At 32.4% G+C, this 18,535-nt stretch overlaps 1 protein-coding gene across 7 annotated transcripts in view; it reads left to right on the top strand.

Moving 5' to 3' along the window:
• The window catches only part of LOC106876266 (transcription factor 20), a 128,630-nt gene that overhangs the window by 61,394 nt on the left and 48,701 nt on the right, over positions 1 to 18,535 (top strand). For 4 of the 7 annotated variants that reach the window (XM_052978586.1, XM_052978584.1, XM_014924757.2 and 1 more), the window contains one exon: positions 10,330 to 10,452. The exons of the other annotated variants lie outside the window; for them this stretch is intronic. In XM_052978586.1, coding sequence (XP_052834546.1) covers positions 10,330 to 10,452 — 123 coding nt within the window. The remainder of the gene's footprint in view (positions 1 to 10,329; positions 10,453 to 18,535) is intronic. 7 annotated transcript variants of the gene reach the window in all.

Here is an 18,535-nt window from a genome sequence, read left to right as displayed (position 1 = left end):
TATATATATATATATATATATATATGTATATCAACACATATATACATACATATATATATATATACACACACATACATACATACATATACAAGCATGTATATAAATACATATTGAAAGTAATAGAAATAAAACTAATATATATAGATACATAATGAAAGTAACTGAAATTGAAACCATATAATAGTGAAAGTATTAAGAGAGATGTTATTGTTTCACTTTTGTCACATAATACGGAAACAGTATAAGAGATGAGAGATTGCTCCGGGCTCGCATTAGGTAAGAAGTTGAAAATTCTTTTGGCCCATGACATTGCATGGATTCTAAGTAAGGCATGTGTAAAATTTCAATGAAATCCGTGGGGTTGTTCTCAAGTTTTGGTGATGCACACATACAGATGCAGAGATAGACACCTCTATCTATCTATCTATCTATCTATCTATCTATCTATCTATATATATATAATGAGTTTAATATCATATCAGATAATATATTAACAGGATGGGTATGGTTGGAAGACCTTATTATAGTGGATTATTGAAATGCAAAAAAATTCTAAGTTGTAACATACAAATAGAAGCTAAGTACATTTTGCTATTTCCATTATGGTTTTAAATTTTATTTCTGTATTTTTTTTGTTGTGTCACTAAATTAGGAAAGAATTTGATTAGTATGATCTCCCATCGCCCTTGTAGAAAAATGTAACACCATTATAGTGAATTAAACTCTTTGTTGCACATAAATTAGCTTGGACAATTGATATAACTTAGTTCCAGTCATGCTATCTCGGATATAGCCACTCATTTGGATGGGGAAAAATGATTATCATTTAGTGTTCATATACAATGAGTAGCATTTAGTTTTCATGTACATAGGATTTCTAAAATTTAATTTTAAGTTTCATAAGTCTTGAAATAAGTGAAAATTATATATGAATATATGTGGAATGTGTGTGTTTATGTATCTTGACTGGATGGCTTATTGGCTGAAATGTGAAACATTAGTGGAAAATACTAGAAGATTAAAGGGGGACAATTTTCTACAGATTCTACAGTCTTTAAATTGTCTGGATCTATCCTGTACTCTCTTTTATGTTTTACTTAATCTGCACTTTTATGTCATTGCACTAACAGTAATCAGAACAAAACTTCTCTTGTCAGAAATTTATTACTCTGAAACTTGTTTCTTGCAGTGATAGTCTTACTTTGTACCAAATAAAAATATCTGAAACGAAATATTAATTATACATATCTAACTTGTTAACCTTTCTACTTAAGCTGTTGCAGCTTTTATCTAGGTTGAAATAAAATAATGGTGGTGGGGAAACCATATGCTTCTGACTTTGTAATAGGGTTCAATAAATAATTTAAAGTTTAAGATGATAATTTACTGCACTCATTCAGTCAAAAAGCAACCACTAAAGTCCTGGTCTTAAACATTACTGAACCTCTGCCATCTTTAATCTATACACCCAATAGAAATTAATCACTTAGTATTTCAGGTACATTCAGTAACACTTAAAATGATTTATATATGATAAATTCCTAATGTTTGTTAGAACGATTTTTTTAAAATGCCTGTTCATTAGCTTTCTTTCCCTGATGGTAATGTTTATGATGATGATGATGATGATGACTACCATGAAGCATTATATTACCTAGCTATTACACATTACCAGTCTAAATTAGTTTATTAAGATCATATATTATTGTAGGTTTAGGAAATAACATTTGAGTAATGGTTTCCAGTTTCATTTTGGAGACTGATTGTTCAAGAATTCCTAATGGTTATTGGTAACAACATTTCAATTTTAGGTAGGGCCATTATGTTGTATGTATATCTTTTCCCAAGACTATTAACTGGTGTGGTATAGAGGTTGAAAAAATTTCTGAGTGATATTTGAAAGAAGTCGAGTCAAATACGAAGGACTAAAAGTGTATTTTGCTAGATAATAATGATCTGTATTTCCAATATTATCAATGTAGAAATTGTAAGCATTATTCATCCTACCAAAAATAAGACATTTGGTTTCTAATGATATTTCATAAATGGAGTTTGAATGATTGATCATTTAGTTTTTATTATAACTTGAGATTTTTGGCCTTCTGGGATATTGTCATTTATAAATCAGAGAATATTCTGCATTAATATTTTGTGTGTGTGTAAATAGTTCTGTTGTGGTCTCAAGCTGAAGTTTTTAAATTTAGTGTGAATACATTTACTGTTAATCTACCTCTTGCTAACATTGTAGTATAAAAAAAGAAAATTGGTGTAAAATGAATGAACAAATATGTTCTTTACACTTGTTTTATCCTCAGCTTTTAAATTTCTTTCATTCAGTAATCTTGGGAGTCATGAGGTTTCACAGTACATATAATGTGTGGCTCAAATTTTATTTCTGTTTGAGAAATTTAGATGTCATTGATGAAGTAAAAAAAACCATTTAAATTGAATGTATTTTCTTTTTTTCTTTTTAAAAAGATATATTTGAAATATCTTATGGAGTAAAACTCTTCATTCCATTGTTAGCATATTTCTGTTGAAATGCATTGCTTTTGTTTCAAGTAATTTTGAAAATAATGAAGAATCTAATGCTATAACTTTGTCATTATTAAGCTAGTTTTTTTTTTCTAGAATTTGAATTAATTTGAAATTTTGATAGGTTTTAATTTAGATCACATTAAAACGGGTGGTCTGAAGCAGGTTGGTATCAAAAGGATTGATATTTTGCATGTTTTAAAATCTTTTTAATGTATTTGATAGCTAGATTTTAAAAAAATCTTAGATTTGATGATATTTCCATTTGATTCATTTAGCCTTGCAGAAAGTCTGTGTTTAGAAGAAAAAAAGTGCTTGAAATGGTTTTTAGAAACTACTTCAGTTACCACTATTAAATCTATTCGAAAATTCTAAATTAGATTTTGTATATTTGGATTTTCACATTAAGAATAAAGACAACTTTTAGTTTCTGATACTTTTAATTTATTATAATTCTCATCTAGGATGCATCATCATCATCATTTAACGTCTGCTTTCCATGCTAGCATGGGTTGGGTGATTTGACTGAGGACTGGCGAACCAGATGGCTACACCAGGCTCCAGGAATATAAATCATCGCTAGTATTTGACTGGTACTTCATTTTATTGACCCTGGAAGGATGTATTGAATGGTATTTTGTTCACTTCTGTAACATACATCTCTTCTCAAGCATTATCATCCTATTTGTTTCCCTTCTTTTCATTATCCTTCTTGTGTTCAACTCCATTCTCCTTCTGCTCCTGTACTAATCACTACACTCAATCCCACCTTACTAGATTGTTGGCTCTCTTGAACTCTTGCAGAAGTTCAAGAGGAGCATTAGTGACATCTACCTCACCAGTCTAGGAGGACCAGTAAGGTCCATGGATATCACCTCTTCCTCCAGAGCACAAATCAAAGTTTTAAATGTTTTTTTTTTATTAAAGAACATTTAATCAAAATGTTGATGCTTTGTTTGATATAGAAACTTACAGTGAGAAATTAATATATTTTAGCAGCAAGTATAATACTATCATTAAAATTTTCATCGTTTACTCCCAAATCAGCTCTGACCAATCAGCCTATGACCATTTCGACTCTTTTTCAGAAATAGTGTACTTCAGACTGCATTATACAGTATATCTTTCTTTCTTTCTTTTTTAAGACCGTAGGAAGTGGTTTGAAGGAAGATTTGACTGCTATTTCTAGAGTTTCCCCTCAATTACTGAAGTTAAATGTTTGAGTTAGGTCATCGAGCTATTATTTAGGAGTTGTTTATTAAAAAGCTTTTTTACACAAGAAAAGGGTTTAAAATATGTAAAGATTTTAATCTATATTGAAAGCTAGAAAGTTGGTAGAATTATCAGAGCAAAGAATGAATTGTCTTTGTATTTTTTTCTGCCTCTCTACTCTCTGGGTTCAGATCCTGCCACACTCAACTTTTCCTTTCATACTTTCAAAGTCAATAAAATTGATACCAGTCCAGGTCAGTGGATTGGTAGAATTATTGGTCATTAAAGTAATGACTGATAGTTTGTATTTTTTATGCTCTTTGAATTCTGTGCTGTCTCAGGAATCCTGGAAAAGAAAAAAGAAAGAAAAAAAGGTCATATGCATTGCCCTTCCCTCCTTGGTTAAACAGCAGAGAAAAAAAGTACTATATTATTTGCTCATAATTACTTCATCTCATGGAGGTCAAAACTACCATATTTGACCTGCTATCCTAAACAAAATAAATTGCTGTAATGTGTGAATATATTTCTAGTATTTGTATGTGGAAGACTATTTTGTTGAATGATGTACCTCAAAAGTTGTACCTGGAGATGTCAGAAGGATAACACTGTCATACTGAATGTAATTCAAAATTGTTAATATGGTGGATTACATTTTATGTAAACATTTTTGTGTATACTTACTATCTTGTAGCAATTATTTGATGTTGTAACTGAAACCTTATGACAGAGAAAATCTTTTGTATCTTAAAATTAAATTTGCATGAAGCTAAGTCATTTTAATCTGAAATATTTATTAGAATTTCTGATATACTACTTATCTTTCCTTATGCTAATCTAAAGCTGTTTAGTTATATTTTTCTTGTTTTAATTTTCTAAATGTGCATAGTATATTATGCAATCATTTTCAGTCTACAGTATTCGTTACAACAGGTTAAATTATATTTTAAACTATTTAAATAGGTGAATCTTGTTCTTACAGACAAAATATGTTATGTCAAGCTGACTGCATTTCACTATGTTTAATATTTATTCAATAATTTACTCAAAATCTCGTCTGTATAAAACAACTTTATGTAAATAAAAATTAAATGTTAGGAAAGTAAAAGGAAGGGCCCAGTAATTTCCTTCATTAACTAATCAACTTAAATGATTGTAATTGTATACAATATTTACTACAGAATTATATCAGTGTTCAATTTAAATGTGTAAAATTTATGTGCTGTCTAACAGCTAGTTGTTGTTAATGGAGAACAACTAGCTGTTAATCTATTTCTAAATATCTAAATATAGTCTAAATATCTTAGTGCTCACTAGTAACAAAACATACAAATTAGATTAACTGATACGTTATCATTTATATCCATCTACCATATTTCCAAACAGAATTTACATTACATCATAACCAAACATTACTTTTCTACCAAAATACATGCCCTTTTTATTTTACCAGCACCCTTAGAAATAGTGTTGACTGTAAAATACTTATAGGAATGTACAATATTTAAAGCGAGAGATTTTAATATGCCCACATCATTTATTTTACTCATTTGAAGGCAATAGCCTCAAAGTTATTTAACCAAGATATCAGCAAATAATTTTCTAGTAACATATTAATATTCTACTTGTTTTATTTTAATCCTTACCCACTTTTTCATAATATTTATACATTGTTCTCTTTTTCTGTTTCTTTGGATTGAATGTTTCTACAGCTGTTACATTATTTCCTCTTCACATTACATTATTATTATTAGTAACTGAAGCAAAGACAAGAACACTGTGTTTACTTAAAACAAATTCATTCTAGATGTATGGAAATCAGAAGAATAATGATTTATGACACTAAAAATTTTCACTTAATTCAAAATTCAGAGACAGTTATTATTTTTTCCCCCTTTAAATGACATAACATTGCTGTGTCATTTGCTTCCCAATCACATGATCTCGGGTTTCAGTTCCACTGTGCAGTACCATAAGCAAGTGTCTTCTACTATAGCTCTGGACTGACCAAAGCCTTTTGAATGTAGTTATGGTTGAAGGAAACTACAAGAAATCTGTTGTTTGTGTGTGTGTGTGTGTGTGTGTGTATATACTCCCTTTTTCTTTTATTCTTTTACTTATTTCAGTCTTTGGACTATGACCATGCTGGGGCACTACCTTAAAAGTTGTAGTTGAGCAAATTGCTGCCAGTGTTTAATTTTTTAAGTCTGGTACTCATTCTGTCTCTTTTTGCCAGCTTTAAATTACAGAGATGAGAACAACCAATACTAGTTGCCAAGTGGTAAGGGACAAATGCAATCACACCTGTGTCCATACCCACCCACACACGTATGTGTGCTTCCATAGTTTCTATCTACCAAATTCACTTACAAGGTATTGATAGCCTTGAAATATTAGAAGACACTTGTCCAAGGTGCCATGCAGTAGGGCTGAACCTGAAACCACGTGGTTGCAAAGTGAACTTCTTCACCACATGGTTGTGCCTGCATGTGTGTGTGTGCATGCACATGCATACATGTGCATGTGTATCTCCTTGTCTTAATATTGCACAATGGTTGTATACAAGCTTCACTATTTTTTATGCTGTGTCCTTCATTTCCAATCTTCTGTGGAAACATGTCTGGCTGTTGGGAAAATATTACCTTGCTTAGAAACTGGTGAGAATTGGCAAAAGGAAAGCCATCCCCCTATAGAAAATCTGCCTCAATGAAGTCCATCTGACCCATGCTAGCATGGAGAAGTGGAAGTTAAGGTGACGATAAACACCTATTTATTACCAATTCGAAGTGTAGTGTACATGCTAAACAACCAATATTTTATGCAGTTTGCTCTTTGTAGATCTTTTGTGATCTACAAAAGGCTGTTCATACTTACTTGTTAAAAGTTGTGTATTCCAATTCATTGATGATCTTTGTACTATCAAGAATGGGGAAATAATTGGTAAAGTGTTCTGTGGAATACATATTGAAGAACTAATTTTAAAAATGCAGCTTCTGTAGACATTTAAGAACTGCAACTGCTATACTACATATTGATATATATCTTTCAGTCAAACAATTTTATATGCTTCATACTATTTTTTGCTCATCTATCACATATTGTTAACAATGTTCCAATAGCTTTTTAAAATTTTTTTACTTCTGCTGATTAAATGAGAATTACTATCTTATTTTTCCTGTTTATATGGGGTATTTTTATTTTGTTAAACCAATTATTTTTATAATTAGATGTTTTTTTGTTTAGTCCTAGTAAGTACTGTTTTAGCAGGCTTATGATTAAAGGTGTTCCAACCATGACCATCATGATCTATTTTTTCAGTGTAAGTGTACTTATAATCATATGCAATGTGTTTTTTTCTTCTTTTTTTTTTGAAAGATGTTAGGGTAGGCTTTAACGGAAATTTAGCTGCTATTTTTAGTAGGTCAAGTGACTACATAGAGCCACTTTCACGGGTTTGTTTAGTTGGAAGTCTTTCCTGTTGCAAACAAGTCAACAATGAGGTGTACTTGCTTCTGTTGGTCAGGAAAACTAGAGAAAGTATTCTTAGGAGCATAACAGCTGTGGTAATATAGTTTAAACTCACTATAGTCTTCTTGGTAACCTTGTAGCTTGACCCAACACTTACTTTGTATATGTGGTGTGCCCATAAGGAAAAATATTTATATTCAAAATCTTTAGGGTGTGAACTTGATTCAGCTTTTTCAATTTCATTTGACCTTACAAGACCTTATTAGTTGGGGTTTTTTTTAAATAAAAAAGTATTGATTACATCAAACTTGACATTTCATTAAAAAAGTCATGGCCTGAAAGAGATGGGTGGAGAGAGAATTTTATATATTGATAGACTGAAAGTGGATAGTGTTATATGTTACTGGTGCAGGCATGGCTGTGTGGTTAAGAAGTTGACTTCCCAATTGCATGGTTATGGGTTCAATTCCATTGCAAGGCACTTTCTGCAAATGTTTTATGCCATAGCCCTGGATCATCCAAATTCTTGTGAGTAGATTTGGTAGATGGAAGCTGAGAGAAGTGTGTATGTGTGTGTGATAGAGACAGACAGAGTTTTTCCTTGTTTTTGACACCACACAAAAGAATGGGTTTTCATTAGTGGTTAATGTTGGATCTGTAATCCAGTACTTAAAATGTAATTTTATATTATTTGAATGGTTTCAGTCATTGAACTGCAGCCATGTTGGGACACCACTGGCACAGCAGTTTTAGTTGACCAGATTGAACCCTGTTTGTTGAACCATGAGATTGTGGATCTTAACAAGTACATAAAAACAAACAAAACAGATTTTTAAATTGACGTAAACATAAATACATACACACACATACAAGGTTGGGTGACTAAATTGAGACTGTTTGTGTTGAGATATTTCAAAGCTTGCAAATAAAAAGGTAGAAGCATGAAACTTTGACATAGCATAAGGAAAGATATCACTCAGTATGTCCATCATCATTAAATACAGATGGGGAAGTCTGAGCATGTCCTCTTGGTCTTGTCTATAATGATGGACTGAATGTTTTATAACCATGTAACTTGGTTGACTTTCCACTTCCCTTTGCATATGCTCCAAGTAGTTGAGGAGCTTTGAGGCTCTCTTAAATTTAATAGCTTTAGAACAAGTTGTGAGAATGCTTTGATGTCTCTGAAAATATGGACTTCATGCTTAAGTATTTTTTTAATGGTCCTAACTATTGTCCTCTTACTCACATTATGTTTTCTTGCAAGCTTGGTCTTGATGGTGGAAGAATTTACTATGATAGTTTTAAATCAGCCAGAAAGACGTGGGTATCCTTGGGATCACAAGCCAACCCGAGTAGAAGGTTCTTTCCTGTTGTTATAGAGTAAACTTTTTAACCACACAGCTGTGCCTGCACCTCTCTGCATACAAAAATTTTGCGTCTATTTTGCAGTTACTTGTCATTCTCTCATATATTCATGTTCACATATTCAGGAATAAAGGATTATTTCTTCATAAACCAAATTTAGCTACATTTCTGTAATATTCTGTGATAAATTTCACTAGGATAGACTTTCCTTTTTATCCTTCCTGGTATAGTGTGACCCCGGTACATGACTGGGGTCACACTATACTTTCCTCCAAAATTTTTGGCCTTATGTTTAAGAAATTATTTTTTTGGCTCTCCCACTGATGTCAACTTTGCCTTTCATCCTTCTGGGGTGGTGGTGGTGGTGATGGGTGATAAAATAGAGTACCTGTCAAGTTCTGGGATCAGTGTATTTGACCTATTTCCTTCATCCAAACTTTCTGGCCTTCTGCTTATATTTTGAGTTCAAATCCCACTGAGGTCAACTTTACCTTTCATCCTTCCAAGGTCTTTAAAATAAAAGTACCAACCAAATACTCACCCCTCCCACAAAATCTGTGATATTTTACCTGTTTTAGCAATTGTTATTTTGTTAAAATCTATTATTATGGCAGTGAACTGGCAGAGTTGTTAACATGCTGGGCAAAATGCTTAGCATTTCACTTGTCTTTGTTCAAATTCTGCTAAGGATGACTTTGCTTTTATCCTTTTGGGGTCAATAAAATAAGTACCAATTAAGCACTGGGGCTGATGTAATCAACTTACTCCCTCCCCCAAAATTGCTAGCCTTGTACCAAAATTTGAAACCGTTATTATTATTATTGTTGTTGCTGTTATATATTTTACTCATGAAAAAGCTTATTTTTCTGTTTTGTTTATTTAATGGTGTCACTTCCAGAAATGTTTGTGCATAATGCATCTTAATTGCTTGCTCTAATCCCTCCTGTGAATTACTTTAAACCTGCATTGTTTTTGGTCAGTTGCTGTGCCAACTAATTTATGTTTTTTGAATGCTAATTCCATAACTATTTAACCACTTGTGCTCTATTTACATTCATTTCTTAGCTATAAACTCTCTTAAGAATTTCTAACTAAATTATCTCAGTTTTCAGTATATTGCTCTATTCAGCAATTTTTGGACATGATTACAAATCTCAGAAATGATTGTTTCTTGATTATAGAGCCAAACACACTCACAACTGCTTTGTTTTGATAATCTGATTAAATATATCATTTGAAAGTTGTAATTTTCCAATCTTGTGTATGTGTGTATTCTGAATGTGATCTGATTTTCTTTTCCTCTTTTTTTAAAAATTTTTTTATTTCTTTTATTGCTACTGACCAATTTAATCAAGGATTTAGAGTATTCTGCTTACCTATTAAATATTTCTTTTCTGTTACCCCAAGCAGTACTAATATAGTTATTTTCTCTTTCTCATTCTTAATATTTTAAGACAGTTCTATGCTGCAACTGACTTGCAATTTTTAAGAAAAATTTTCTTACTCTTTTTGTTGGTCTTGTGGCTAGACTAAGTGAAAGTAATTATCTCATTTGGATATATTTATATAGCCATCTTGACAATGGATTTTCTTTGTAACATTTTACATGATTTGGCTAATTCCCTCTGCTGCCAGTTGATCCCTTCAAATTACGAGCTGTGTACCCAAAGTCCATCCCTTATTCAGTCCAGCCAGTGATCTGAGTAGCATTAATTTTCTCATTCCGCCTCTTTTCACTGCTTACAGCTGGGAACAACAAGACTACAGGTTTACCTGAGCAGTCTCCTCCTTCCGCCCATGACTCGACTCTGGTCAATTCCGCCAGCTCTGTCCTTCGCTCTGTAGCAATGAATGTTAATCTTCAGCGAGGTAGGTATTACTTAGGGCAGCACATTCCACAAGTATACCAGTTCAATGCTGAAACACTGTCTTACTTCAGTGTTACCAATTATTAAAAGGTCTGATCATTCTGTTATCTTAGCATTGTGCACAAACATTTGGGTTTCATATAAGTTTGCTTACTTTTTGTTATATTTGTGTTTAATTTTATCTGAGTATTATTTTTTTATTTATTTTCAAGCAAAATGCTATGACATTTTGTTTCATGAAATCTGTGGATTAATAATAATGTAGGTAAAAATAACACCTTTGTTACATTGCTATGTTAAATTAGTAAAACAATTTTATTTATTTAATTCTTTAGAACAAAATTTAAAAATTAGATTACTTGTCATTGTTTTCTTTTTAAGTAAAATTAATAAATTTGATACATCATCATCATCGTCATCATACGTCCGTTTTCCATGCTGGCATGGGTTGGATGGTTTGACTGGAGACTGGCAAGCCAGAAGGTCGCACAAGGCTCCAATCTGATCTAGCGGTGTTTCTACAACTGGGTGCCATGGGAGTCAGTCAGGCAGCACTGGTATCGGCCATGTTCAGATGGTGCTTTTTATGTGCTACTGGCACAGGAGCCAGTCCGGGGGGTGGGGGGTAACTTTGACCAGGTTTGGATGGTGCTTTTTACGTACCACCAGTACAGGGAGCCAGTCAGGTGGCACTGGCAATGACCCACGCATGCATGATGCTTATTGCGTGCCATCAGCACAGGAGCCAGTCAGGCAGCACTGGCATCAGCCTCAACTACAATTTCCATTTAATTCTAAACTTTCATTATAAACTGTCCATGTGAGAGGGCATAACTATATAACTTAGCTAAGTACATACCTAATAATGCATTTGTTGCTGTGGAAATATATTAGAAATATTTGAACTAAAACAAAACCTGTTGTGAGTGAAACCTAGTTGCATAGTAAAATAAATCTTTAGACTTAATGCTTTAAGATAGATTCCCTCCTTCAAATGCTCTTATCATTTGAAATAAAGAACACATTTGCTATTGAAGATGTATGTGCAAAATACATGTACACTTCAGTTCATAATAAACTGCACCTCTCCAATTGTGAGGTCTGCTGCATTCACACATTTTACCTAGGATGTTGGTGCATTTTAAATTTTTCTAGTTATTGTAGGATCTTGCATTAACAAATATCTAGCAGTGTTTGTAGGATCAAACAATGCTTCTGAACAGTGTTTTCTGAAATTAGATTTTCATGATTTTATTTTATTTTATTTTTTTTTATTTTAAAAAACATTGCAGTGTCATTTCTGCCACTGCCAAAGAAAATATTTTTGAATTCTACAAAAATTAAATTTGCTGTCTCTGTCTTTCATATTGGGAAAAGAGGTAGCAGTCATGCATTGAGTTGTATTCAAGCCGTTATATGTTTTCCCTGCAGTGTTAAAATATCAAGGGTCTTTCTTTTAAATTTTTTGAAATTAAGCTGACGTTAAATGATGATGATGATGGTCTGGTGGAAGGGGGCCATACCCATTGCCTTTGCAGGCTCTTCAATATTGGTGAAATAGACATTAACGCTCCTCTTGAATAGTTGTAAGTCAGTGGTTGCAGGAAAAACTTGGGCCAGGAGGACACTAGAGAACTGACAGCTAGGGAGGAAAGACTGGGTGTCGTGGTGTGTGTGTTTGTGATGGGGGTGTCATTATAGATAATAAAAAGAAGTGAGACATGTGAAGAATACCAGCAAGGTCACTGTAGCAGCAGCAGCAGCAGCAGAAAAGGTAGAGAGAAAGACATTGGTTAGATATTGGAATGATTGCTGAATGACTTCCTGCTTCTTTTTTTTAAAATTCAATCTAGGATGTCCTGTATCTGTAGGTGTAGCACTGTCCTAGATGTGAGAGCAGTACTCTATTGTGGATCTCACTTGAATTTTAGGAAGGTCAATAGTAGTTAGGGCCAAAACATTTCTCTGGCCTACATGAAATCTTTATGTTTAAGATGCACATTCACCAAGTGTGATCCTCTGTGGGAGTGTAGCCAAACATTTGTAGAAGCCCTGAGGTAATTGCATGTTGTTTAGTGTGAGTGGGAAATGATAAATTTAATTCTATCTATTTCACTTTGTATATTTTAGATATGGTTTCGCATATATATTGTTTCCTCAAATTTTTTGTCTTTCTGCCTTTTCAACAATCATTATGTAGATAGGAGATACTTAATAGAAGTTGCTCTGTTAGAATTTCAGTTCATTTTCAGTTCAACTAATTGGAATCAGTAATGCAATATTATTTGCATCCTAGAATTTTTATATACTTACTACAGAATCTCAGCATATTTTCTTCCTCTTTTATTTGAAGTGAAATAATAGTGAATGAGTGAATGATCTGATGTGGTAGTGAGGCCTTGGGTGGATATGGTAATAGACTGTTAAATCTCAGGTCTTGAGATCATTTTGTGTTATTCTACTCCATGATTTTGTTGTTCATTTAGATACTACCTTTAATTTGATATTGATCACTTAATTTAGCTCTTGGTAATTTACAGGAGCTTTTTGCAATAGACTGGCATTTTATACTTAGGAGATTTATCTCCCATTAATTTAATACTTTGAAACCAGAATTAAGCACTGGTCCTGAGGATATGCTTTACACTTATGGAAGCATACAAAGATGGGATATGTATTTTTATACTGATTAAGGTATATATACTGTTTTGGCATCATGAAATTTTTTGGATTAGTGATTTTGTTATCTTCAAATTTTAAAGCTAATACAGCTGATATTTATAAATAGAAAATAACCTTAAAGTGTATGGTGGGTTTATGTTGTAGGAATTTTTCAGGTTGTTTTTATACTTGCTGAATGTGGTGAAAAGGGCAGCTCCCTTGATCTTTGCAGATCTTCTGAGAGTGATAACCTCGGTGCTGTTATTGATCTGTTCAAACAGTTGTAGGTCAATATCTACAGGAAATAACAGAGGAAGGATAATATTCTAGAGTGATGAAGTTCTGGGTTTATGTAAGGCCAAGGGGTTGGAAGCAACAAGAGTCCAAAGTGTGTTCAGAGGTACCTGAGTGAAGGAGTTACAAAACTAGCCAGCTCTGAGGAAGAGATGTCATTATAGTAGAAATAGAGGTAACTGTATGTCTGTGAACCAGAGATTGGAGCATGTCTACTAGTTATTTTATGTCAGTCAATCAAGTGTCCTGTGGATGTGGTCCAGAATGTGTGTGTAGCAGTAGCACTGTTCCAGATTTGGGAGCAGCATTCTAATGTGGGTTTCATTTGAGCTTTGTAGTATGTATTTGTGAATGAATGTGCATGTGTATGTGCACTGCAAGTTTTAATATCAGCTTTGACTAGTGTGTCTACTATTCAAAGCTGGTATTGAAACTTACAGCATTGAAATTTGGTCTCTGAGTTCAGATATAGTTGATTTTATTTTATTATTCAAATTTCTAAAGTTGTTAAAAGCTGAAAATGTGAAACTGATAATGTAGTTTTTTTTTTTTAAATGTTTCTAACATGACATATGAACTGCTCCCTTGAATTCCCTTTCAGCTAGTCTATGCAATATTGTCATCATCATCATTTCAACGTTCACTTTTCCATGCTTGCATGGATTGGACAGAATTTGTTGAGAGATTTTCTGTGGCTGGATGCCCTTCCTCTCACCTGTTTCCAAGTATGCCTATTTCCCTATGATTTGACATATTTTCACAGAAGATTGGATATAAAGGATACTGTTTGTATGATGGTGACACTTGTTTACAACTATCATGTGATGTCAAAGACAAAAAGACACTAATACACACACACAATGCATTTCTTTCAGTTTCCATCTACCAAGTTTACCTACAAAGCTTTGATTAGACTTGAGCCCAAGGTACCATGCTGTGGGTCTGAACCTGACATTGTGGTTGAGAAACAAGCTTCTTAACCGCACAGCTGCACCACATATGCTGGATTAATTGTGCACTAGTGGCTACAATATTTTCAAAATGATTTCATGAAAGAATTAAAAATTGAGGAAACTTTGACATTTAAAAGAGCGCTAACAAACTGGATTGACTGAAAGATAACTGGGTTGGTGATATAAGAGATGCTACAGAGCTGTGTTGTATGCAGCTCCAAAACTTATGCTAATAATCTCCCTTGAATACATAAATCTTAACACTTGAAGTTCATAATTATGATATTGGTTCGCTTTAATGTTGGTTTCTTAAGTGTTTCTTATTTTAATAACATTAAGGAATACAGCAATATTCAACATCATATAGATGGCCATACTTTTTGGCCACTCCAAGCAGACATATAATGCTACTCTATGCAGTAAAATTCTTATTAATAATCTGTGCAATTCAGTTACCTACCACAAGTAATATACAAAAGAATCCTTCTTACTGTTTCTATTGATTACCATATTTTCATATAAAACCAAAAAGACAAGATAACTGTTGATTGGAATCAAAATGTGTATAAACAGTCTTAGTTTTTCACTGAATATCTTGTGCATCTTACAATGAAAAATCTTAACAATTCTTTAATAGGTTTTGTGGTAATTTACATTCTAATTCATGTTTGTCGCTGTAGCATGTCCTCTAAGCTTTATTATATCACTGAAATCAAAAATGCTTCTAACAATTTTGTTGATGCTTGTTAGAGGAATACATTCTTATGATATCAGTTAGTAGATAGTGATCAAACTTTTCTTATTATTTGATGATAATGCTATGTTGTGTATGGTTGTGTATTTTATTAACATTTAAGAGTTTTAGCTAATATATAAAAGAATCCTTCCTACATTAAACATTTTAAGAGTCTTGACTAAGGGAAAGCATTAAACCCATGAACCATTGTTGGGTTGATGTTAAAAAAAAAGAGCAAGTTGTTTATATTTGTTTTGACTTTGAACTATTATACTAAGAGTTAATATAAAGGAAAGAACTTTTGTCTTTCGATCTTTAGATATTTGAAACTACTGCTTCAGAAATATTGATATTGAACCTCTAGTCTCTGCTTCTGTAAGACAGAAGGAGATCATAAAGCTTAGAGAAGGAAATGCCAGTCTAAAGCTAACATCTATAGAATTTTGATTTGCATTTCAGTATAATGCTAAATTTATTAGACAAAATCTTTACTCAATTTTTGTAGGTGTTAAACTGTCAGCCATTAATGTCTTATTTAAATTTCAGAATTTTATTGCAGTCCTGTTGACTAGTCTTCAGTAGTTGTTCCTATATTCTAAAACTATCATACGTAAACCTATCTCTAAATGTTTTTTTGTTTTTTTTTGTTTTTAAATTGCCAGGACATTAATGAAATCAAACTGGTGAGCTGTGAAAGCATAAAGTCACTGTAAAAGATGATCACTATTTCTTGAAATGTCAAATTTATTGTATTATTGTGTAGAAGTCTAGAATTAATTCTCATTATATATTGAAGAGAAAGATAAATATTGTTAAGAAGACAGTGTTAGAAATGGTCATAGTTACTCTGCATTATAATTGTTTTGAATGTAAATTGTTACCAATTAGTTAGAACCAAAAAAAAAACAAAAAAAAAAACCCATAACATAGCAAAATGATTTTGTTTATAAACCAAATTTAGGCAACTTTGAAACTAAAAAAAACTCCTTGTAGCTGGTAGTATCTATTTGTAAGAAAAGCTGTATTTAATTATTTGCAAGATATTAATTAGCAAAGGAAAGAAATTATAACATTAGTTAGTTTCAGTTGAAATAAACACTTTAAAGAGAATACTTTTATGGAAGCTATAAAAAATCAGTTTAACGTCTGCTTTCCATGCTAGCATGGGTTGGACGATTTGACTGAGGACTGATGGACCAGGTGGCTACACCAGGCTCAGGTTGTAAATTTCAACACACACACAGACACACACTTGGAATTACTTAAAATACATGTCCCTATTTTCATAGATTTTACTTTTATATAAATGTTTCATCTATATTTGAATGAGTAGAATGTTTTTAGTTTTTTTTTTTTTTTTGGCCTAATGGTCCTTCATTTACTACTCAACATGGAATAACAATGGAATGTATTTTGACATTCAGACAAAATATTGTTGGCCAATGATGCAATGCAGTGACTGTAATAAGTTTTGAACTTTTGGCCTTGTGATCAGTGTAGAGAAGCAATTAAACTAATTAGATATCAAAAATAGGTTGGATTGAATAATTTTAAAATGGCAAATATATTTTTCTAACACAGTTCGGTGTTTTTTTAGTTCATACAGAATTTCTTGGATGCTAATTTTCTTTTAGAGTATTTTGTTTGGTTTGCCTGTGTAATGTCTTGTAGGAAATGTGGAATTAAAGTGTTCTACATGTGTTTCATCCAAATCAGAAACATGTTGCAGTTCACGGAATTAGCTGTAGACATTCAAGCATTCACTTGCAGTTTTGTAATTTTTTCTGTTTTTTATTCCTTCAGTTAACTTTTAGAGATTAAGAAAGAGCAATTAATCCTTAATGTTTTCTTCATTAAATAGAATCATAACAGCTATACAAAGATATCTAAGAATCCTTCCAAGTGATATGTTGCTATATTTTACAACACAAAATAATGTCACTCATCAAATGTAATTGCTATTAGTGGATTGGCCTAAAATCTTGAGATATAACAGCCAGTTATTTGATGAGCTATGAAAGCATCAATTCTATCTTAAGTGAATTGCTTAGGGAAGTTTTATCATCTTTTCACTTAAAAATTTCAACACATTTTTAAGATAGTCAACTCATTGGATGGTATAATCAGTTTTTATTTGTACTTAAGCAGTAAACTGTACACTCAGCTGATATCCATTAATAGTTCTTACTACAAAGTCTTTATTCTTTTACTAATCATTAATTTAGAAGGAGAGAAATTGAAATAGTTGTGATAAACTCTTGACTGTTCCAATTTTGTTTTAGGGAGTCTGAATAATTACCTCTTATTTTCAATGTTTATTCTATGTAAGATATTTTCATAACCCATTGTACCTTTGCTGCTGGTGTTGTGAGGGATGCACTTGGAGTGTTTAAGTGTCTGTGATACAATGTTTTCAGTATCTTCAGTATTAATGTGTATCAAACATTTAATGTGATCTGCTATGACAATCTACTTTAAACTATTAAAACTACACTTAGAGTATATCTGGTAAAACCCCAACAACTAAATGTGCTGATGGGAAAAATCTCATTGGACCCTTGTTTTATGGAAGTTGAAATGCCACAATGCCATAAAATTAATCTTTCAGTTGTTCTTTTCATAGAATATCCTGTACAGTATTGCAAGCCCTAGGGTGCAGAGATTCAAACAGCAGTCTTGACAGGCATGCAAAGAGATGGTCCTTCAGCAGCAGAATTATCCTCTCATGCAAACTGAGAATATAGCATTTCTTATAACTAGCCAAGAAATTGAAAGCTTCGGTGAAACATGGAAGCAATCCAAAACATTTGTCCTTGCCATGCTGTATAAAAAGTGTAGAGAAAAATATTGGCACCAGCTGCTTTCAAATATGTTATTTCTATGGCTCAGATGTTGCTTAATGTGTGAAAGTTCATATGACCTGTGCAGCTTTACAGTGTAGAACATAGAGAATGAAATGAATTTTTTTTTCCACTACAAGCTGCTCTGCCTCTGCTTCAGTAGTCAGTCACCAATTGTGAAGCTTCTGAAAATTGATCTTTGAGATTGTGGAAACTCACTGGCTACTCTTTGAACACACCCTAAGAATGGAATAAACAGCTACAACATTACTTCAATATTGTAGGGTTTAAAATAATCTGTGGTTGGCAATGAACCTATCTTCTAGAGATTTTGCATAAGAGCATCTCTACTTTTACTATAGTAAGGAAGGTGTTGTCATAAGGAATTAAATCAAAGAAATTATATGACCAGTTTCCAACCAGCTTCAGCAACAAAATCCATCATTGTTATTTTCATTAGTTATAGGATAAATGAGAAATTTCAAATCTTTTAGTTAAAGCTTATATAGTTTTGTTTTACATATTTAAATTAATTATGAGTAAAATTGCAGTTTGTTTTCTTTATCAATTCAGTACTTTTTAAAAGTTCATTTCAGCTCT

Source organism: Octopus bimaculoides, chromosome 2 (genome assembly GCF_001194135.2).
Source record: "Octopus bimaculoides isolate UCB-OBI-ISO-001 chromosome 2, ASM119413v2, whole genome shotgun sequence".
Lineage (NCBI taxonomy): Eukaryota > Metazoa > Mollusca > Cephalopoda > Octopoda > Octopodidae > Octopus > Octopus bimaculoides.
This window is presented reverse-complemented; position numbering and strand designations above follow the sequence as displayed.